The sequence below is a fragment of the Halichoerus grypus genome, chromosome X (genome assembly GCF_964656455.1).
Source record: "Halichoerus grypus chromosome X, mHalGry1.hap1.1, whole genome shotgun sequence".
Taxonomy (NCBI): Eukaryota; Metazoa; Chordata; class Mammalia; order Carnivora; family Phocidae; genus Halichoerus; species Halichoerus grypus.
The window spans coordinates 80,825,043-80,849,293 of record NC_135727.1 but is presented as its reverse complement, the minus strand read 5'-3'; the positions used below and the strand labels follow the sequence as shown (position 1 = coordinate 80,849,293).

Here is a 24,251-nt window from a genome sequence, read left to right as displayed (position 1 = left end):
ATTACTAGAAAGCACATTATTCATCTTTTAGAGACAGCTTACTTGAATCATGCAGTGCATAGGGGATATCAGCGAAGAGGTCTGGCAAGACTGCATCACCCTCTTCCTACAAACTGGGATGTGCTGTGATGCAGCGATTATCACCAATTCCCCACCCTGGTTGTTAGCTTCTTACCCCGAAGGCAACTTGTTCCAGTTGACCCAGGAAGAAATTCAGATCTTGCTGGCGAGAGAGGGGAGAGAGAAGTTGTTTCTTCAGGGAATCACCCTTGCAGGGACCAAATGCTTGTTGATTCGGGACAACCTTTACACTGAGGGCAACAACACCATGGACCTCCGCACCAAAGGCCAGAGTCGGGGCAGCCAGGCAGTGACTGTAGTTCAGATTGAGTCTGTATACCTTGTGGTGATGGGACAAAAAGGAACAGAAGGAGGGCCTCTCAACCTTAAGGCTTTTGAGATGGCAGGTTACATCAGAGAGGCCATTCATCAACACATGGCCCATTTCTAACTAAATAAAAAGGAATTGGTGTTTGACCAGGAATTTGAATTCAGTGTTATCTGTATTATCTGCTAAGTTAACCTGCTCTTGAGGAGAACAGAAAGGGAGATCCCATATAAGGTTTGGAGATGTGTGTGTATGTCTCTGTGTGTGTATATGTTGTGTGTGTGTTGGGAGGGGGGCAGATTGAGGAGTAAGTGTTAAGGCATTAGGGCTTCTGGGCCTTTTTTATACCTAGAACACCATCCTTCCTTAGCACCTGAAGGAGAGAGTAGTATACTGGGAACTAGGAAATCTTGGTTCTAATCCCAACTTTTTCCTTACTTACCATGAGACTTTTCTCTCTGAGTCTCAATTTCCTTATCCACATAATGTGGAGTACACTATGTCTCTGAGGGCCATTTAACCTATGGAAATCTAGGATTTTGTAACAACACACAGATCCTCCAAGGTCCAGCTCAAGTAACACCTCTGTGAGGAAGCTTTCTCTACTTTCCTTGACCCTTGGAGTTGACACTGATTTGAATTCCTAAAGCATTAACACTCTGGGTCATTTATTTGGCCCTTAATCACACTCTGCCCAACATTTCTTGGATGACTGTTTTGTGTTCTTGTTTAACTTCCCACACACATAGGTTCTGTTTCCCAAACTTATTATAATCCCCTTAAAGAGCAGATGATGTATCTTCTTCTTCTCTCTATTTGGATAACTCAGCACAGAGCTCTGACGGGAATTGGTTACATGGCTAAAATTGCTTATCAGGAAAAGAGAGACTTTCCAAAGTGGAATTCTGCTGGGTATAGATTATCCAAGGTGCTTGTGGCTAGATTCTCCTTTTTGAATTTGTAGCTCACCTTTGGACGATTTATCTATTCATTGTTCTCACTGTCAGGGTGGGCATGAAACTAAGAAAGGAGGTGAAAAACTCTAACCATTCAATCTGGCTTGTTGCTAGCAGCTCTGAGGACTCTGGGTGAGAGAAGGCAGGAATGAGAACGATGAGGTTGAGTAACAAACCATAGTGCTTATTTGACCTGGTACTTATTTGGTCCTGCTGTCACCAGTCCCCCAGGAACAGTGATTATGGAGAACTCTCTTCTGTGTTAATTACAAAGACCCACCTCTACAACACCCCCAACACATACCCTCACAAGCTTGTAAAGGTCAGGGTTTAAACATGGAGTTTGTCAAAATCTCTAGAGCAGTGCTACTCAAAGCAAATATAATTCTAGTCACATATGTAGTTTAAAATTTTCTGGTAGCCACAATAAAGAAGAAGTAAGATGGGTGAACTTAATTTTAAGAATATAATTTATTAAACCCAATACATCAAAATATTACTATTTAAACATATATACTCAATGAAAATATTGCTGATGAAATATTTTACATGTTTTTATGCCAAGGTTTCAAAATCTGGTGTGTATTTTACATTTGCAATACATCTCAATTCAGAAAAGCTTCATTTCTAGTGTTCCATAGCCACATGTATCTAGTGGCTACTGAATTGGGCAGCGTGGGTTTAGGCCAACCCCACCCAATGTTTGAAACCCCTCTGCAACATCCCTGACAAGACACCCAACCATTCATCCAATACATTCCATGCTAAGCATTGGCTAATTAAATGTCAAAAAAAAAGAGGTTTCTTAGATAAGATTCTAGTGGGGACAAGATGAGTGAAAAGATAAATTATAGTACCATGAAGTAAATGCTATGAAGTACTTTGTTTATTCAAACATGTATTGAGCTCTCACTATGTGTCAGGCACTGTTTTAGATATATCAGTAGACAAACAAATACTTTATGTTCATGGAGCTTATATTCTAATGGGAGAAACAGATAATATGTATCAGGAGATGATTAATGTTACAAAGACAAAGAAAGCAGTATAAAGGGAGATAGAGAATGATGGGAGAAACTATTTTGAACAATGAAGTCAGAGGCAGCCTCTCTGGAGAGAAGATATCCATACAGACGCCTAATGAAATAAAGGAATAAGCCATGTCAAAAACTAGGGAAAATGTTTCAGGCAGAGAGAAGAGCCCTTTAAAAGCCCTGAAGAAGGAATGTGCCTAGTCTATTGAGAAACTATCAGGAGGCCAATGTGATTGCAACCTCTCAGGACAACGGCCCTCTCCATCTGCAGCATCCTTAATCAGGGTGGTAAGGCAGCAGAAGCTGACTCTCAGGGTGGAACAGTAAAGCAGAACAAAAGCCTTCATCACCCTCCTTCTGGGCCCTCTCTTTCTAATGAAATTGCCTTAACTTTTTTAGCGGCCACATCATACTGCTGACTTACATTGAGCTTCTAGTTCACAAAAGCCCCTACTGCTTTTTCATACAGGCTACTGTTAAGAAAAAAGCTTCAAATAGTGGCAAGGCAATAAATCAAGGAAAAAATTAAATGTGGAAGTGGTTTACAGAACTTCAGTGTGGAATGATTTATATCCCAGAAGGGAAAAAAAGGGAAGTGAAATAAAGGGTGAGGAAGGTGAATTCTGAAGATAATTGAGCCTCCTACATCATTCTTTGCAGCCTGGATTTCCCAAGCAAAGAGGTGTGTTCAGGAAATAGAGCCACTTAGGAAAAATGGCCTTACCAGGTAGAGGTGCCCAGGCAAATCCTTCATTAGAGGACAAGTTAAGTACCCAGATGTCCCATTGAGAAACTTGATTAAGGCCCAGGGTGGTAAGCTGGGAAGGGGGAAAGAATCCAGGTAGTTAACCACCCAGCAAAGATCCTGCCTTTTCCAGCCAGAGAAAAACACTTCACTGCTGGACAAGACCATAGCCCTAGCCTTTTGCTGTGGTAAAGTCTTTCCTTGGAGACTGAATGTGCCTTGCATAAATAAGATTGAACTGAATGTGGAGAGAAACTCATTCTAGCTGTCCTATTTCCAGAAGGCTTTAAGGAAGACCATTATGGGAGGGCTCAAGGTTAGAACAAGGAAACTTAAGCCTTGTTGGGAGGACCCATCTCCTTTTTCCATCCAACCTATGTGCTCCTCCCTTGTGTTCTGGGTGCTCACAGTGGAAATCAGGAGCTAACCTTAGCATATATTCTGCTGTCTTGGTGCCCATTTTTCCTTTCTTGCACCCCACAGTCCAACCACAATGAACAACTCAAAGTTTTCAGGACATGCTTTACAATTTCCCCCTTAGTGTTTTCAGAAATTGCCACCACTTGCCCTCCCCCTCTCATTCCCTAACAATCTCAAGCTCATATCCTACTCATTTTTCTAGGCCCAGACACCAGGCCCATTCCTATAAGGATATTACTTATTCCCCAAATTTGGAGGTATTTCCTCATGCCTTGGAATCCTCCACCTTGTTCTTTGCACCTCTCCCACAACACTTAAATCTTTCAAATTACAATCTTTAGTATGCATATACATATCTTCTCTCCCTTATTTGCCAGCTAGTTCCCCTAGAGATGACTGTTTCACTGTAACCTCCACTAGCAGGCTTTTGCACTATGAAGTTCTCAGTGAATACACAACTTGTTGGATGATAAAATGAATGACAGACATATGAATAGACAAAGAAATTATTTTCCAGGGAAACCCCTTCCTTGGTTGCCTATAGTTTAAATGAGTGGAGAATGAGGGGAGGTTGTTGATGATTCCTCTTTGTCCCTCCTTTTCTCCACTCCCCAATACCATTCACTAACTCCCTTGCCTCTAAGCCATGGAGCAGTTCATTCTGGGAAAACTTTAGCTCTCACTTTGAGGCTCTATGTGATTATTATGTTCCTTGTGTAGGGTGAGCTCCATGTCAAATGAATGGTAGATAATTAATGGTAGAGGAATTGAGTGGAAAAACTCCATTTGGGTGTTGTCCTTCCTCATTACTGCATGGAATGTGCATATTCTCTGCCAATTAAGAGTTGTATGTGCATTTTATTCATTTATTCATATGGTCATTTATTTTTCTTGTTGGATTGTTTATAAAGGCATTTACAATGAGGTGAAAAGTCTTGAATTCTGAGAATCTGAAGTCCAGCCCTGAGTTAGTACTTAAGTGTATGATCCTAGGCTAACCACTTACCTTTATGGGCCTCTGGTTCTTCACATAGAAAATGGAGATGTTGATACTTACAGGGTTGGTGTGGAGATCAAATGAAAAAAAAATGCGCACAAAGTGATTTGGAAAGTATAAAGTGTTTTAGATATCAGGTCAGCCATAGAAATGGGTGTGGGGATTTAGAGTCCTCTGTCTTCAGGCAAGTACAAGTAGCCCTGCTTTTCAAAAGTTCATGTTATGCCACTCACTTTAATGAAAGACCTACATTAGTACCTGTTTTTGCTAACCAAAAGAAATTTGAAGAGGATTTTCACTTTTACAAAAAAAAAAAAGATGAAAAAAAAGTGTTCAGCATTTGTTTTGCCGTGAGCCATTACAGAGGTAGCATGCACCCTTTGTAGCAAGAGTGGTGCCACCAAGCTCTTTCCCTGAAAACTACATTCAGCATCTCAGCATCAAGCTTCCATAGCTTTGAACTGTGTCTGTGCTTCATCTGGATTTATTTTGTGCATCCATTAGCAAGATGTGTCCTATGATATCAAAAAAGTCTAAGAGAGATTATTTTTTGGACCTGGGAATGCTCAGAATATTTTCTGTATAAAATTAATGGTAATTGTTTCTTTGCTTTATGTCATTCTGGCTTATGAAAGGTTTCATAGGAATGTTATATGTTCAGATAGCAGGGGAAGCCTGTATTTGGAAATGGGGGGCATAAGCTGAGCTCCTATGTGTTTGACAGTAGAGTTTGAAAATTTGGGGTTTAGATGAACCATGAGAGACTATGGGCTCTGAGAAACAAACAGGATTTTAGAGGGGAAGGGGGAGGGGGGATTGGTTAGCCCGGTGATGGGTATTAAGGAGGGCACGTACTGCATGGAGCACTGGGTGTTATACGAAAACAATGGATCCTGGATCACCACATCAAAAACCAATGATGTATTGTATGGTGACTAACATAACATAATAAAATTTTTAAAAAAAGAAAGAAAATTTGGGGTTTAAAGTGCCAGGTATAGCAGAGGCTTTAACTGATTTTGAAGTGGCCAGGTGTGGGAGTAGGGAGTAAGAATAAAGTGCTGCCTCTTGTGGAAAGGGTAGAGGCAGTTCTTAAGAATAGCAGCAAGCAGCCTCATTGTTGTGGCCTAAAAGGGAACAAGGTAGCCACTTCATAATAATATAGCACTGAATGCTTTAGAGTTTATAAAATCTTTTGTATTTCATTCATTCATCAAATGTTTATTGAGTGCCTACTATGTAATTACTGTGAACAAGCAAATTATAATACAATGTAGTAAGTGGTATTAGAGAGTATATTTATTTATTCATTCAAATATTTACTTAGTGCCCACTATGTTTCAGGCACTGTTCTAGGTATGGGCAACACCACAGTTAACAAAATATAGAAAAACCCATGCTTTCATGGAGCTTATATTCCAGTCTGGGAGACAGAAAATACATAAAATTAAATAAAATACATAGTGCATCAGATGATAATAAGGGCCAAAAAAAAATAATAAAGCAGACAGGGAGCCAGGAAATGCTGGAATGAAGTAGTGAGCTTTATAATTTTAAGTAAGGTAGTTAAGGAGTGATGTCTTAGTCCTGTTTGGGCATCTAAAAAAGACTATCAAAGACTAGGTAGCTTATAAACAACAAGTTTGGAGTCAGGAAAATCCAAAATCAAGGCAACAGCATTGTTATATCTTGACAAGGACCATTTTCCTGGTTCATAGCCAGCATCTTCTTGCTGTGTACTCACATGGTGGAAGGTCCTGGGTAGTTCTGTGGGATCTCCTTTATGATAGCACTAATTCTATTCATGAGTGCTCTACCCTCATGACCCAATCAGCCCTAAAAGTCAACCTACTGAAAGGAGGAGCTAAGATGACAGCATAGTAGGAGTACCCTACACTCCTCTCCTCTCTCAAAAAGAACTAGATAACCAACAATTAATTCTGAATACCCAAGAAATCAACCTGAGGATGACAGAACAAACCTCACAACTAGGGGGAGAGAAGAGGCCACATCAAGGAAAGTAGGAAGTCCAGAGACATGGCTTGAGAGAGAAATGGATTGCAGGTGCTGCCCCAGGGAGGGGAGCTATGGTCATGGAGAAGGGTGGAAGAGAGGAACACACAGGGGAACACACAAAGAGAATACTTCCCCAAATTCATTGGCTGGAAAAATTAGATGGGCTGATTTTCATGAGTTCTTGTAATCAGTGGGACTTAAAGACTGGAGTTTTAAAGGTCAGTGGGCTTGACTGGGATAGAGCCCTGAGAGTGCTGCCCCATTCCTGGAGAGAAGGCAGGCAAACAACCTCAGGAGCAGACTGCACAATCTGAGGAATGCCTGGGGCACACAAGGGGGAGATTATTCACCCTTCATGGAGCATGTCCCTGAGAAGTAGCTTTCACAAAGGAGCCTCTGGCGACAAAGGAGCCAGTGGACACCATTCCCCTCCCCACTCAGCATACATGCAGAGCCACCTGCCAAGGACAGCTCAGCCCCAACACTGGCTGCATAGCTTGCTAGATCCAAATTTCATGACCCTGCACTCTGGCATGACTGCCATTCTCAGTCAAACCTCCATCAGGCCCAGCATGGTAAAACCCTCCCCCAAAAGACCAGCACAAGCTACCACCCACACCATGTCCCTAAAGGCTGGAGTTTTAAAAGTCAGCAGGCTTGGCTGGGATAAAGCCTGAAGGGCACTGTTCTACCCCTGGGGAGAAGGCAGGCAAACAACAGAAAGAGGGACAGCATGAAATCAGCAATCTAATAAATGCCTGAGACACACATGGGAGAGGTTATTTGCTCTTCTTGGAGTGCTTCCCTGAGAGGAGCACCTCAGGGACCCCCGTCCAGGGACAAAGGGGCTAGCTGGTTCAATGTCCCTTTCCCACCCCTCAGCATAAACACAGAACCAACTTCAGCACAACAGCTTCCACACTGGCTGCCTAAATTGCTTACACCAGGTCCCACACTCTTGTGCTATGTCAGTACTGCCCTTCAGGGTCAAGTTTGCCTCAGTCCAAGCACAGTAGGCCCTTTCCTAGAAGACCAGCAGAAACCTTTGTCCACACCACATTTCCTGACCAGAGAGTTCTGCAAGTTGTAGTGGAAGTAGCATCAGGTCTCATTTAACAAGAAGACCAGAGCACACCTAGGTAAAACTCACCACACTCTGGCCAAGGTCCAAACACTGCCCACTACAGACAAGGAAAGCCTCTGTGGATGACTGGCCTGAAGGTTAAAGCAGCCAAAGCCTATCAGCAGGGTGCACACAGCACACACCAGACACACTCCATAAAGCACCAGGCCCTGGACACTATATGACCTCTTCTTCATAAATCCATTTTTCTCAGAAGCAGGAAACATAACAGGTTTTGTAACACAGAGAAGACAAAGACTTAGACAAAATGCCAAACAGAGAAATTCATTCAAAAAGAAAGAACAAGAAAAGGTCACAGCCAGGGATCTAATTGAAACAGATATAAGTAACATGCCTGATCCAGATGTTAAAGCAACAAACATAATGATACTCACAGGGCTTGAGAAAAGCATAGAATACACCAGGTAGTCCCTTACTGCAGAGATAGAAGATCTAGAACCTAGTCAAGCTGAAAAAAAAATTCTATAACCAAGATGCAAAACCAACTTGATGTGATGACCACAAGGATGGAAGAAGCAGAGGAATTAATAAATGATATGGAAGATAAAATAATGCAAAATAATGAAGCTGAACAAAAGACAGAAAGAATTATGTAACACAAGAACTAAGGGAATTCAGTGACTCCATCAAATGTGATAACATTCATATTATAGTAATCCCAAAAGAAGAGAGAGAAAAGGGGGCAGAAAATTTACTTGAGGAAATAATAGCTGAAAACTTCCCTAATCTGGGGAAGGAAACAGACATCCAAATTCAGGAGGCAGAGAGAACGCCCATCAAAAAAAAAAAAAAAAACTAACACCAAGACATACTGTAATTAAATTTGCAAAATATAGCAATAAATAATATAGCAATGGCAATAAAGAAAAAATCTTAAAAACAAGACAAAAGAAAACCATAACTTACAAGGGAAGACCCACAGGCTAGATCTCTACACACTTGGCAAGCCAGAAGGTAATGGCTGAATAGGAAAAAACGGCAGCCAAGAATACTCTATCCAGCAATATCCAGAATAGAAGAGATAGAGTTTCACAGACAAACGAAAACTAAAGGAGTTTGTGACCACTAAAGAAGCCCTGCAAGAAATATTAAAGGGGAGTCTTTGAGGGGAAAGGAAAAAACAAAAGTAACAAAGACAAGAAAGGAACAGAAAAATTCTCCAGAAACAATGACAAAACAAGTAATTAAATTGCAATAAATACATATCTATCAAAAATTACTCTGAAAATGAATGGACAAAATGCTCCAATCAAAAGACATAGGGTGCAAATGGATAAAAAAAAGACCCATCTATATGCTGCCTCAAAGAGACTCATTTTGTTTTATTTTATTTTATTTTATTTTATTTTATTTTATTTTCTAATTTAATTTAAATTCTATTTAGTTAATATACAGTGCAATATTTGTTTCAGGGGTAGAATTCAGTGATTCATCACTTACATAAAACACCCAGTGCTCATCATATCAAGTGTCCTCCTTAATATCCATCACCCATCTACCCCAATTCCCACCACCTCCCTCCACCAACCCTCGGTTTGTTTTCTGTCTCTAAGAGTCTCTTATGGTTTATTTCCCTCTCTCTTTTTTTTCTGTTTTTCCCTCCCATATATTCATCTGTTTTGTTTCTTAAATTCCACATATGAGTGAAATTATATGGTATTTCTGGTATTTCTCTTTCTCTGACTGACTTATTTCACTTAGCACAATACATTCTAGCTCCATCCACATCATTGCAAATGGCAAGATTTCATTCTTTTTGATAGCTGAGTAATATTCCATGTACACAAGATCTTCTTTATCCATTCATCAGTTGATGGACATTTGGACTCTCTCCATAGTTTGGCTATTGTTGAAGAGGCTGCTATAAACATCAGGTGCGCGTACCCCTTCAAATCTGTATTTTTGTACCCTTTGTGTAAATACCTAGTAGTGCAATTGCTGGATCATAGGGTACTTCTATTTTTAACTTTTTGAGGAGCATCCATACTGTTCTCCAGAGTGGCTGCACCACTTTGCATTCCCACCAACAGTGCAAGAGAGCTCCCCTTTCTCCACATCTTTGCTAACACCTATTGTTTCTTATGTTGTTAATTTTTGCCATTCTGACAGGTGTGAGGTGGTATCTTATTGTGGTTTAGATTTGTATTTCCCTGATGATGAGTGATGTTTAGCATCTTTTCATGTGTCTGTTAACCATCTGGATGAATGAGATTCATTTTATACCTAAAGACATGGGTAGATTGAAAGTGAGAGAATGGAGAAACATCGATCATGCAAAAGGACATTGAAAGAAAGCCAAAGTAGCAATACTTCTGACAGAAAAACTAGATTTTAAGCCAAAGACTGTAACAAGAAGGGCACTGTATCATAATAAAGGGGACTCTCCAATAAGAAGATTTAACAGTTGTAAAATTTATGCTCCCAACCTGGGAGCACCCAAATATGTAAAACAATAAATAACAAACATAAAGGAAAGAAGTGATAATAATACAATAATAGTAAGGGACTTTAACACCCTATTTACAGCAACAGACAGATCATCTAAGCAGAAGATCAACAAGGAAACAATGACTTTGAATGACACACTGGACCAGATGGACTTAAAAGATATATTCAGAACATTCCATTCCAAAGAAGCAGAATACACATTCTTTTCAAGTCCACATGGAACATTCTGCAGATTAGATCACATACAAGGTCACACATCAGGACTCAACAAGTACAAAAAAAACTGAGATCATACAATGCATAGTTTCTGACCACAACACTATGAAACTTGAAGTCAACCACAAGAAAAAATTTTGAAAGACCAAAATTACATGGAGTTTAAAGAATATCCTACTAGGGCGCCTGGGTGGCTCAGTTGGTTGGGCGGCTGCCTTCAGCTCAGGTCATGATCCTGGAGTCCCTGGATCGAGTCCCACATCGGGCTCCCTGCTCGGCGGGGAGCCTGCTTCTCCCTCTGACCCTCCCCCCCTCATGTGCTCTCTCTCTCTCTCTCATTCTCTCTGTCTCAAATAAATAAATAAAATCTTTAAAAAAAAAAACATTATCCTACTGAAGAATGAATGCATCAACTAGGAAATCATACAAGAAATTTTTTTTTAAATGCATGGAAACAATGGAAATGAAAACACAACAATCCAAAACCTTTGGGATGCTGCAAAAGTAGTCATAAGAGAGAAACATAGAGCAATTCAGGCCTACCTCAAAAAACAAGAAAAATCTCAAATAAGAAACCTAACCATAGACCTCAAGGAGGTAGAAAAAGAACAAGAAATGAAGCTTAAAGCCAGAAGAAGGGAAATAATAAAGATTAGAGCAGAAAGAAATGATAAAGAAACTAACAAAACAACAGAACAGATCAATGAAACCAGGAACTGGTTGTTTGAAAAAAAAATAGAAACTGATAAACCCCTAGCCAGACTTATCAAAAAGAAAGGGAAAGGACCCAAATTTAAAAAAAAAAAATGAGAGAAGATAAATAACAACCAACACCACACAGACACGAACAACTATAAGAGAATCTTATGAAAAACTATATGGCAACAAATGGGACAAACAGGAAGAAATGGGTAAATTCCTAGAAACATATAAATGACCAAAACTGAAACAGGAAGAAATAGAAAAGTTGAACAGACAGATAACCAGCCATAAAATTGATTCAGTAGTCAAAAAGCTCCCAAGAAGCAAAAGTCCAAGGTCAAATAGCCTCACAGGGACATTCTACAAACAATTAAAGAAGAGTTAATACCTATTCTTCTCAACCCATCCAAACAATACAAATGGAAGGAAAACTTCCAAATTCATTCTATGAGGCCAGCATTACCCTGATACCAGAGCCAGATCAAGACCCCACTAAAAAAGGGAACTATAAGCCAATATCCCTGATGAACATGGATGCAAATATTCGCAACAAAATACTAGCAAATCAAATCCAACAGTACATTAAAAGAATCATTCAGTACAATTAAGTGGGATTTATGCATGAGCTGCAAGGGTGGTTTAATATTCGCAAATCAAAAAAAAAAAAAATATTCGCAAATCAATCAACATGATATACCATATTAATAAAAGAAAGAATAAGAACCATATGATCCTCTCAATAGATGCAGAAAAACATATGACAAAGTATGACATCTATTCATGATAAATACCCTCAAGAAAGTAGATTAAGAGGGAACATACCTCGGGCGCCTGGGTGGCTCAGTCGTTAAGCATCTGCCTTTGGCTCAGGTCATGATCCCAGGGTCCTGGGATTGAGTCCCACATCGGGCTCCCTGCTCGGCAAGAAGCCTGCTTCTCTCTCTCCCATTCCCCCTGCTTGTGTTCCTGCTCTCGCTATCTCTCTCTCTGTCAAATAAATAAATAAAATCTTTAATAAAAAAAAAAGAGGGAACATACCTCAACATAATAAACACCATATATGAAAAACTGACAGAAAATATCCTCAGGGACACCTGGGTGGCTCAGTTGGTTGGGCAGCTGCCTTCGGCTCAGGTCATGATCCCAGGATCCTGGATCGAGTCCCGCATCGGGTTCCTTGCTCAGCGGGGAGCCTGCTTCTCCCTCTGCCTGCCTCTCCCCCTGCTTGTGTTCTGTCTCTCTCTCTGACAAATAAATAAATAAAATCTTTAAAAAAAAAATCCTCAATGGTGGAAAACTGAGAGCTTTTCCTCTGCATTCAGGAAAAAGACAGGAATGCCCACTCTCACCATTGTTATTTAACATAGTCCTGGAAGACATAGCCTCAGCAATCAGATAAAAAAAAGAAATAAAAGGCATCCAAACTGGCATGGAAGAAGTCAAGCTTTCACTATGTGCAGATGACATGATATTCTATGTAGAAAACCCAAAAGAGTCCACCAAAATATTGATAAAACTAATACTTGAATTCAGCACAGTCACAGGATATAAAATCAACACACAGAAATTTGTTGCATTCTACACATCAATAATGAAGCAGCAGAAAGAGAAATCAAAGAATAAATCCCATCTACAGTTGCACTAAAAACAGTAAGATACCTAGGAATAAACCTAAACCAAGAGGTAAAATATCTGTACTCTGAAAACTATAAAATGCTGATGAAAGAAATTGAAGAGGACAGAAAGAAATGGAAACACATTTAATGCTCATGTATTGGAAGAACAAATATTGTAAAATGTCTATATTACCAAAGGCAATATACACATTTAATGCAATCCCTATCAAAATACCAACAGTAGCAACTTCTTGCGAGACACCTCTCTACAGGCAAGGGAAACAAAAGGAAAAATGAACTATTGGGACTTCATCAGACAAAAAGCTTCTGTATGGCAAGGGAAACATTCAACAAAACTAAAAGGCAACCTACAGAATAGGAAAAGAAATTTGCAAATGACATGACAGAAAAGGGCTGGTATCCAAGACCTATAAAGAACTTCTCAAACTCAACACCCATAAAACAAATAATCCAGTGAGAAATGGGCAGAAGGCATGAACAGACAATTCTCCAAAGAAGACATACAAATGGCTAACAGACACATGAAAAAAAAAAAAATGCTCCACATCACTTGTCATCAGGGAAATACAAATCAAAACCACAATGAGATACCACATTACAACAGTTAGAAAGGCTAAAATTAACAAGACAGGGAACAACAAATGTTGGCAAGGATGTGGAGAAAGGAGAACTCTCTTACATTGTTGGTGGGAATACAAGTTGGTACAGCCACTCTGGAAAACAGTATGGAGGTTCCTCAAAAAGTTAAAAATAGAGCTACGCTACAACCCAGCAATTGCGCTACTGGGTATTTACCTCAAAGATACAGATATACCGGGGCACCTGGGTGGCTCAGTCGTTAAGTGTCTGCCTTTGGCTCAGGTCATGATCCCAGGGTCCTGGGATCGAGCCCTGCATTGGGCTCCCTGCTCCGCGGGAAGCCTGCTTCTCCCTCTCCCACTCCCCCTGCTTGTGTTCCCTCTCTTGCTGTGTCTCTCTCTGTCAAATAAATAAAATCTTTAAAAAAAAAAAAAAGATACAGATGTGCTGAAAAGAAGGGCCACTTGCGTCCCAATATTCATAGCAGCAATGTCCACAATAGCCAAACTATGGAAGGAGCAAGATGTCCTTCAACAGATAAATGGATAAAGAAGATGTGGTTCATACATACAATGGAATATTAGCCATCAGAAAGAATGAATACCTACCATTTACATCAACATGGATGGAACTGGAGGGTATTATGCTAAGTGAAATTAGTCAATCAGAGAAAAACAATTATCATATGGTTTCACTCATATGTGGAATACAAGAAATAAAGCAGAGGATCATAGGGCAAGGGAGGAAAAATTGAATGGAAAGAAATCAGAGAGGGAGACAAACTATGAGAGACTCTTGACTCTGGGAAAAAAACTGAGGGCTGTGGAAAGGGAGGTGGGTGGAGGGATGGGGTGACTGGGTGATGGGCATTAAGGAGAGCACATGATGTGAAAAGCACTGAGTGTTATATGCAACTAATTAATCATTGAACACTACACCAAAAACTAATGATGTAGTATATGTGGGCTAATTGAATTTAAGTTAAAAAAAAAAAAAAGACAAAATACCAACAGCATTTTTCACAAAGCTAGGAAAAAATCCTAACATTTGTATGGAACCACAAAAGACTCAGAATCACAAAAGCAACCTTGAAAAAGAAAAGCAAAACTGGAGGAATCACAATTCCAGACTTTAAGTTATATTGCAAAGCTGTAGTATTAAAGACAGCATGACATTGGCACAAAAATAGACACATTAATCAATAGAACAGAATAGAAATTCCAGATATAAACCCATAAGTATATGGTCAATTAATCCTTGACAAAAAAGAATAGAATATCTAATGGGAAAAAACAGTCTCTCAACAAATGGTGCTAGGAAAACTGGACAGCAACATGCAGAAGAATGAAAATGGACCACTTTCTTAAACACAAAAATAAATTCAAAGTGGATGAAAGACCTAAATGTGAGACAGGAAACCATCTCCTAGAGTAGAACACAGGAAGTAACCTCTTTGACATCAGCTGTAGGAACTTCTTACTAAATATGTCTCCTGAGGCAAAGGAAACAAAAGCAAAAATAAACTACTGGGACTTCATCAAAATAAAAAGCTTCTGCACAGTGAAGGAAACAATCAACAAAACTAAAAGGCAACCTACAGAATGGGAGAAAATATTTACAAATGACATATCTGATAAAGGGCTAGTATTTCAATATATAAAGAACTTATAAACCTCGGCACCCAAAAAAGAGTAATCCGCTGATAAATGGGCAGAAGACATGAACAGACATTTTTTTTTTCCTAAAGAAGACATATAGATGCCCAATGGACACACAAAAAGATGCTCATTATCACTTATCATCAGGAAATTGCAAATCAAAACTACAATGAACCAAGTTTGAAGTTTTTAAAGTTGTGTTTTTGTTAATGCAGTCTTCTGCTAACACATCCAGAATCGATTTATTCCCATCTGACTTGTGTTTTAATGAGATTACTCTGGTTGCTACATTGAGAATAGACTGCAGGGGGGCAAAGGAAGAAGCAAGGAGACCACTCAGGGGGTTACTACAATGATTCAGGTAGGAAATAATGGTGGCACAGTATAAGATGGTAGCAGTGGAGATGGGAACAGTCAGATTCTGGATGAGTTTTGAAAGTAAAGCAATAGAATTTAATGATGGATTGAATGTGGGATGTGAGAGAAAGAGAATATTCAGTGATAATAACAGTGTGTTGGGCCTAAACAAAAGGAAGGAATTCCCATTTGATGAAATGGTCAAGATAGCAGAAGAAAGATTGTGGTGAGGAGAGTGCAGGAGTTGTAGATGAAGGGCTTAGTTTTTGAACGTGTTAAATTTGTGATGTCTATTAGATATCCAAGTTGAAATGTTAAATGTTAACTGTGCAGTTGATTAAATGAGTCTGATATATGAGTCTGGCACTGGGGAGAAATATCTGGATTAGAGATATCAGTTTGGGAGTTTTCAGAATATACCTGGTATTAAAGCCACAAGAATGGATGTGATCACCAAGGATGTGAGTGTAGATTAAAAAGCCACATTGTTAGTCTGTGGCAGGACTGAGATTGGTGGTGTGCTGGTAAATGTTTGGCAACCAGTTCTCTGAAGGAAAACAAGCCCTAATTTGTAGAATTTGCCAATTTCTATGTTGTAAATTCTCCAAATCTGGTCAATTTTAACCTACCAAGGTGATGTCACTTAAACTAGTCACAAAATTCCTGAAAATTTAACAATTAGCTCTCATCAGCTGATATAGTTCAGCTTGGCTGGGGTAGAATCTGGATCCCAATAATGAGGCCCTTCCACTGAGCCCCAATCTTCTTGATATTTGGGCAAAATTAAAGACATGCTCAAAAGGAGGTTAAGGGCATTATCTTATTCTTGAGTCATTTTGGGGGTGACCCTACTGTTAATTATTAAAAGGATGTGGAATATCCCCCCTCACAAGAAACCCTTCCTGTCTACAAATATCTCCAGTATCTTTGATTTCCCACAATGGCTCTTTTAATAAAGGCATTCTTTTCCCAAAACCCCTGGCAAGATGCCAAGCTCAGTACTAGTAGAGATGGCATATTAACCCATTAGCTTTAATTAATATTACTTTGCTTATAACATTAGCTCATAATTAATATGACTTAGCAGTAGAAACTCTGCTAAGCAGAGGTTTCTAAAGGAGTGAGATCCAGGAAGAGCAAATTTTGACTGGATGTCAAGGCCATGAGAAGGGATTGAGGGACAGAAGTGATTGCATCCACATTTATATGATTTCATTATTCCATCTCTGCAGAAATGGCACCACCATTTACTCAGATGATTAAGGTAGACACTTGGTAATCATCTTTAACATTTCCTTCTGTAAACTACCCTCACATGTAGTCAATCACCAAGTCCTTTTAATTATACTTCCTAAATACCTCTCAAGTCTGTTCACTTTTTTCTCCATTGCCACTGGTGCTACACTAATCCAAGCCACTTTCATCTTTCACCTATAAAATTTAGTCTTCTAGCTAGTTTTCCTTTCTTCAAGCTACCTACCTCCCCAGTTCATCTCCACAAAACAGCTAAAATTATGTCTTTTAAATGCAAATCTGTTGGCACTGCCATGCTAAAACACTTCTTTGGCTTCCACTTGCCCATAGGATAAAAACAAAAAAACCTCAAAGTAGCCTACAAAGCCTTGCAAGGTCAGGTACTCCTAACTCTTTAACTTCACTTTGTGCTATACTCCTTCCCTTTCCACTACAGCCATAACCAAATGTATCAAGGTCTTTCTCACCTTAGGGAGTTGAGTACATGTTTCCCTCTTCCTGGATCCCCTCCTTCTCTCCCTCTCTCACTTCTATTCCCACACTGTCTCCCAAAAATGCCTTCTCATCTTTCAGGTCTCATCTGAAAAGTTTTCTCTAGGACCCTTCAAGAAGACAAATGCTAATGTTAGGTTTACCCAGTATACACACCTAAGCACCCTGGATTTGTCCTTCAAATATTCAGAGAACTTTTTGTTTTCCTTCCCTATCACTTTTTTAGCATCAAAGGAATTAGAATCAGTTTGCCTTGATCACTGCTTCACTTCTCCTATATCACATAATAGATCAATAAATATGTGTTGGATGAATAAATTAATATCATACAGGACCCCTTAATTCATTATATCCCAAACTGAAACTGAACTTATTATTTTTACTTCTGCCACCATACCTGCTCTCTCTTCTAGTACTCTGTACATTAGTTTTTAGCATCACTGGCTTATTTAGATTTTCTTGAAAACAGAGCTTGAGACAAGTATTTAGGAACAGTAATTTACTTAGGAGGTAATCCTGGGAAGCATAAGTGAGGGAGCAGAAAAGGACTGAAGGAGGAAATTTAATGCAATGATGCATTATTGAGGTTACTACTGTAAGCAGAAGCTTGATGCCACCAAGATATCTGAGAAGCATATAGCAAGTCGCCCAGAATTGTCTACATAAATGTCTTTCAGAGGCTGGAAGATATATCTAATTCCATTTCCCTTTTTCCACTGATTGAGAGTTGCCCATGGGGGCATTAATTTTCCCTAAACTTCTGGGTTAGTTTTGAGAACAGTCCACAGCATCAAAAAAGGCACTGAGGCAGAATGTATAAAGATGTTCAGAGTGCTTTTGAGGTAGGACACCAGCAGAACTGTCCACTATGGCTGTAGTTACAAATCAGAGGTGGCTGAAGGGAATATGACATGGGTACCAAAGGTTTTTGCTCAACCACTGTATTAGTTTCTATTGCTGTATAACAAATTGCCACAAACTTAGCAGTTAAAAAAACTCATTTATTAGCTCACAGTTCTTTCTGTAGGTCAAAATTCTGGGCAGGTTTAGCTGGGTTCACTGGTTAAGGTCTTACAAGACTGAAATCAAGATGTTTGTTGGCCAGGCTGAGCTCCTAACTGGAGGCTCTGAGGAAGAATCCACTTTCAAGTTCATTCCAATTGTTGGCAAAATTCAATTCCTTATGGTTGTAGGGCTGAGATCCGTGTTTCATTGCTGGCTGTCAGCCAAATGTCACTCTCAGCAACCAGTGGCTACTTTCAGGTATTTTCACATAGCCTCCTTCATTTCAGAAATGGAGAATCACACTCATTTTGAATTTCATTCACTTTAAATCTCTCTGATTTTTGTTCTCATAACTAAAGAGTCTCTTATGGTTTGCCTCACTCTCTGTTTTTATCTTATTTTCTTTTTCATTCCCTTCCCCTACCTTCATCTGTTTTGTTTCTTAAATTCCACTTACAAGTGAAATGATATTATATTTGTCTTTCTCTGACTGACTTATTTAGCTTAGCATAATACACTCAAGTTCCATCCACATTGTTGCAAATGGTAAGATTCCATTATTTTTGATGGCTGAGTAATATATACATATATATGTATATGGTATGTATATATAAACATACCACATCTTCTTTATCCATTCATTAGTTAATGGAAATTTGGGCTCTTTCCATAATTTGGCTATTGCTGATAATGCTGCTATAAACATTGGGGGGCATGTGCCCCTTCAAATAAGCACTGTCGTATCCCTTCGATAAATACCTAGGAGTACAATTGCCGGGTCATAAGGTAGTTCTATTTTTAACTTTTTGAGGAAACTCCATAATGTTTTCAGAGTGGTTGTACCAGTTTGCATTCCCACCAAAAGTACAAAAGGGTTCCTCTTTCTCTGCATCCCTGCCAACATCTGTTATTTCCTGAGTTGTTAATTTCAGCCACCTGACAGGTGTGAGATGGTATCTCATTGTGGTTTTGATTTCTATTTCCTGGATGCTGAATGATGTTGAGCATCTTTTCATGTGTCTGTTAGCCATTTGTATAACTTCTTTGGAGAAATGTCTGTTCAGGTCTGCTGCTCATTTCTTAACTGGATGATTTATTCTTTGTGTGTTGATTTTGATGAGTTCATTATAAATTCTGGATACTGGCCTTTTATCTGATACATCATCTGCAAATATCTATTCCCATTCCAACAGTTCCCTTTTAGTTTTGTTGATTGTTTCCTTTGCTGTGCTGAAGCTTTTTATCTTGATGAGGTCCTAATAATTCATTTTTCTTTTGTTTCCCTTGTGTCCAGTGATGGGTCTAGTAACCAGTTGCTGCAGCCAAGGTCAAAGAGCTTGCTGCCTGCTTTCTCCTCTAGGATTTTGATGGTTTCCTGTCTCACATTTAGGTCTTTCATCCATTCTGAATTTATTTTTGTGTATGGTGTAAGAAAGTGGTCCAGTTTCATTCTTCTGCATGTTCTCCAGTTTTCCCAACACGATTTGTTGAAGAGACTGTCTTTTTTCCATTGGATATTCTCTCCTGCTTTGTCAAAGATTAGTTGACCATATAATTATGGGTCCATTTCTGGGTTTTCTAATTTGTTCCATTAGTTCTTGTGCCATTACCATACTGTCTTGCTAACTTCAGCTTTGTAACACAGCTTGAAGTCTAGAATTGTGATGCTTCCCAGTTTGCTATTCTTTTTCAACATTCCTTTGGCTATTCAGGGTCTTTTCTGGTTCCATACAAATTTTAGAATTATTTGTTCTAGCTCTGTGAAAAATGCTGGTGTTATTTTGCTAGGGATTGCATTGAATGTGTAGACTACTTTGGATAGTATAGACATTTTAACAATATTTTTTCCTCCAATCCATGAGCATGGAATATTTTTCCATATATTTGTGTCCTCTTCAAATTCTTTCATAAGCTTTCTATAGTTTTCACACTACAGATCTTTTACCTCTTTGGTTAGGTTTATTTCTAGGTATCTTATGGTTTTTGTGCAATTGTGAACAGGATTGATTCCTTGATTTCTTTCTGCTGCTTCATTATTGGTGTATAGAAATGCAACAGATTTTTGTACGTTGCTTTTATGTCTTGCCACTGCTGAATTCTGTATCAGTTCTAGCAATTTTTTTGGTGGAGTGTTCCAGGTTTTTGACACAGAGTGTCATGTCATCTGCAAAGAGTGAAAGTTTGCATACTTCCTTGCTGATTTGGATGCCTTTTATATCTTTTTGTTGTCTGATTGCTGAGGCTGGGGCTTCCAGTCCTATGTTGAACAACAGTGGTGAGAGTGGACATCCCTGTAATGTTTCTGACCTTAGGGGAGAAGCTCTCAGTTTTTTCCCATTAAGGATGATATTAGCTGTGGACCTTTCATATATGGCCTTTAGGATGTTGATGTATGTTCCTTCTATCCCAGTTTCTTGAGGTTTTTTTTTTTTTTTTTTTTACCAAGAAATGTTGTATTTTCTGCATCTATTGAGAGGATCATATGGTTCTTATCCTTTCTTTTATTAATGTGATGTATCATGTTGTTTGTTTTGAAGATACTGAATCACCCCTGAAACCCAGGAATAAATCCCACTTGGTCATTGTGAATCATTTTTTTATGTAATGTTGGATCCTATTAGCTAGTATCTTAGTGAGAATTTTTGCATCTGTGTTCATCAGGGATATTGGTCTGAATTTCTCCTTTTTAGTGGAGTCTTCATCTGGTTTTGGAATCGAGGTAATGCTGGCCTCATACAATGAGTTTGGAAGTTTTCCCTCGATTCCTGTTCTTTTGGAACAGTTTCAGAAGAATATGTATTACTTCTTTAAATGTCTGGTAGGATTCTCCTGGAAAATCATCCAGCCCTGGACTCTTGTTTTTTGGGAGATTTTTGATTACTGATTCAATTTCTTTGCCGGTTATGGGTCTGTTCAGGTTTTCTATATCTTCCTGTTTCTGTTTTGGTAGTTTATATGTTTCTAAGAATTTATCCATTTCTTCCAGATTGCCCAGTTGTTGGCATTTAATTTTTCATAATATTCTCTTATGATTTTTTGTATTCTTGTGGTGTTGGCTGTGATCTCTCCTCTTTCATTTGTGATTTTATTTTTTGGGGGGGTACTTTCTTTTTTTTTTTTTTTTTTGTTGAAGTCTTGCTAGAGGTTTGTTGATTTTGTTAATTCTGTCAATGACCCAGCTCCTAGTTTCGTTGATCTGTTCTAGTGGGGTTTTTTTATTGCTATATCATTGATTTATGCTCTGATTTTAATTATTTCCCTTCTGCTGGTTTGAGGCTTTATTTGCCATTCTTTTCTAAACTCCTTTACATGTAGGGTTAGGTTGTATACTTGAGACTTTTATTGCCTCTTGGGGAAGGCCTGTATTTCTCTGTAGTTCCCTCTTATGACCACCTTTGCTGTGTCCCAAAGGTTTTGGACTATTGTGTTTTCATTTTCATTGGCTTCCATATATATTTTTATTTCTTCTTTAATTTCCTGGTTAACTCATTCATTCTTTAGTAGGATGCTATCTAACCTCCATTATTTGTGGTCTTTCCAACTTTTTCTTGTGGTTGACTTCAAGTTTCATAGTGTTGTGATCTCAAAATATGCATGGTATGATCTCAGTCTTTTTGTACTGGCTGTGGCCCAATTAGTGAGCCAGTGTGTGATCTATTCTGGAGAATGTTCCATGTGCACTTGAAAAGAGTGTGTATTCTGCTTTTGGATGAAATGTTCTGTATATATATATAAGTCCATTTGGTCCAGTGGTCATTCATTGCCGTTGTTTCCTTGTTGATCTTCTGCTTAGATGATCTATCCATTGCTGTGAGTGGGGTGTTAAAGTCCCCTGCTATTTTTGTATTATTATCAATGAGTTTTTTTTAAGTCTGTTATTAATTAATTTATATATTTGAATTCTCCCAATTTGGGGGCATAAATATTTACAATTGTTAGATCGTTTTGTTGAATATGTCCCTTTATTATGATATAGTACCCTTCTTCATCTCTTGTTACAGTCTTTAGTTTAAAATCTAACTTGTCTGATATAAGTATGGATACTTTCATTTTGTTTTGTCCTCCTTTTGCATGAAAAGTGGTTCTTTACCCCCTCACTTTATTTTTTATTATTATTTTTTAAAGATTTTATTTATTTATTTGAGAGAGAGAGAATGAGAAAGAGAGCACATGAGAGGGGGGAGGGTCTGAGGGAGAAGCAGACTCCCTGCCGATCAGGGAGCCCGATGCGGGACTCAATCCCGGGACTCCAGGATCATGACCTGAACCAAAGGCAGTCGCTTAACCAACTGAGCCACCCAGGCGCCCTACCCCCTCACTTTAAACATGTAGGTGCATTTGCGTCTAAAATGAGTCTTATAAACAGCATATCCATGGGTCTTGATTTTTTACTTTTTTAATGTTCAGTTAGCCAACATATAGTACATCATTAGTTTTAGATGTAGTGTTCAATGATTCATTAGTTGCATATAACACCCAGGTCTTGATTTTTTAATCTAATCTGATGCCCTATGTTTTTTTATTGGAGCATTGAGTCCATTTACTTTCAAAGTAATTATTGATAGATATGAATTTAGTGCCATTGTATTACTTATAAAGTCACTGATTCTGGAGAATTTCTCTGATCCTTTTTAGTCGTTGTTCCTTTTGGTCTCTCTTTCCCTGCTCAAAGGTTTCCCTTTAATATTTCTTACAGAGCTGGTTTAGTGTTCACGAACTACCTTAGTGTTTGCTTATCTTGGAAAATCTTTATTTCTCCTTCTATTCTGCATGACAGCTTTGTTGGATAGTGTATTCTTGGCTGCATATTTTTCTCATACAGCATTTTATTTTATATCATGCCACTTTCATCTGGCCTGCCAAGTTTCTGTTGTTAGGTCTGCTGCTATCCTTATGTGTCTACCCTTGTAGGTTAAGAACTTTTTGTCTCTAGGTGTTTTCAGAATTCTCTCTTAATTTTTGTATTTTGCAAGTTTCACTCTAATATGTCATGGTGCTGACCAGTTTTTGTTGATTTTGAGGGGAGTTTTCTGTGCCTCTTGGACTTGAATGCATGTTTCCTTCCCCAGATTAGGGAAGTTCCCAACTATACTTTGTTCAAATAAACCTTCTGCCCCATTTTCCCACGTTTCTTCTTGTGGGACACCTATGATACAGATATTATTGTGCTTTGTGGAATCACCGAGTTCCCTAAGATTTTATTCATGATCTAATAGTTTTTTTGCCTCTTCTTTTCAGCGCCATTATTTTCCATATTTTTATCTTCTATACCACCTATTCTCTCCTATGCTTCTTCCATACTCATTATGATTACATCCAGTCGAATTTGCATCTCAGTTATAGCAATTTTTTTTTTCTTTTGGCCTGAATAATTTTTGGTCTTTTATTTCTGCAGCCAGGGTTTCTCTGGTTTCTTCTATGCTTCTTCAAGCCCAGCTAGTATTGTTATGACTGCTGCTCTAAATTCTTTTTTAAAAAAGATTTTATTTATTTGTCAGAGAGAGACAGCGAGAGAGGGAACACAAGCAGGGGGAGCTGGAGAGGGAGAAGCAGGCTCCCCGCTGAGCAGGGAACCCAATGCAGGACTCAGTCCCAGGACACTGGGATCATGACCTGAGCCAAAGACAGACACTTAATGACTGAGCCACCGGGCACCCTTGTTCTAAATTCTTATTCAGTCATATTGCTTGTATTTGTTTTGACTAAGTTACTGGATGTGATTTCCTTTTGACCTTTCTTTTAGGGAGAATTCCTCTGTCTTGTTATTATGTCTAGGTTTCTATCTTTTGTGCATTTCCTGCTCCTGAGAGTAATACTATATTAAGAAGGGATCCTGCACTTTCCAGGGCCTGGCACTTCAGGAAGTGTTTCTAATGTATGCCCTGTGCATTCTGCTGTTGTGTTTTGGCTGCTCTTTCCCACAGGTCAGTCTTCTGCAGAGTCCTTCCTTGTTTGTAGTATGAAGTGTTTGGACTTTTAACTAGGTGAGCTTTCATTTTTTTGTTAAGATAAGCCTGAAAAAAGCCAGATCCAAGAAAAGAAAAATGGAAAAGGAATAAGAAAGCAAACAAAGATATAAATTAAAAATTATATGTCTGACTCCAAAGAAAAAGAAAGAAGGAAAAGAGAAAGAGGGAAAAAATCTGATCCAAAAAACAGAAGGAAACAAACAAACAAGCCAACAAATGAACCAAAAACTACAA

At 38.7% G+C, this 24,251-nt stretch overlaps 1 protein-coding gene across 1 annotated transcript; it reads left to right on the top strand.

The window, feature by feature from the left end:
* The first annotated feature begins 49 nt into the window (after window positions 1-49).
* Window positions 50-511, top strand: LOC144380398 (profilin-2-like). Its single transcript, XM_078064033.1, has one exon. It carries the CDS (start codon window positions 50-52, stop codon window positions 509-511), a length of 462 nt encoding a protein of 153 aa, XP_077920159.1.
* The last annotated feature ends 23,740 nt before the right edge of the window (window positions 512-24,251 follow it).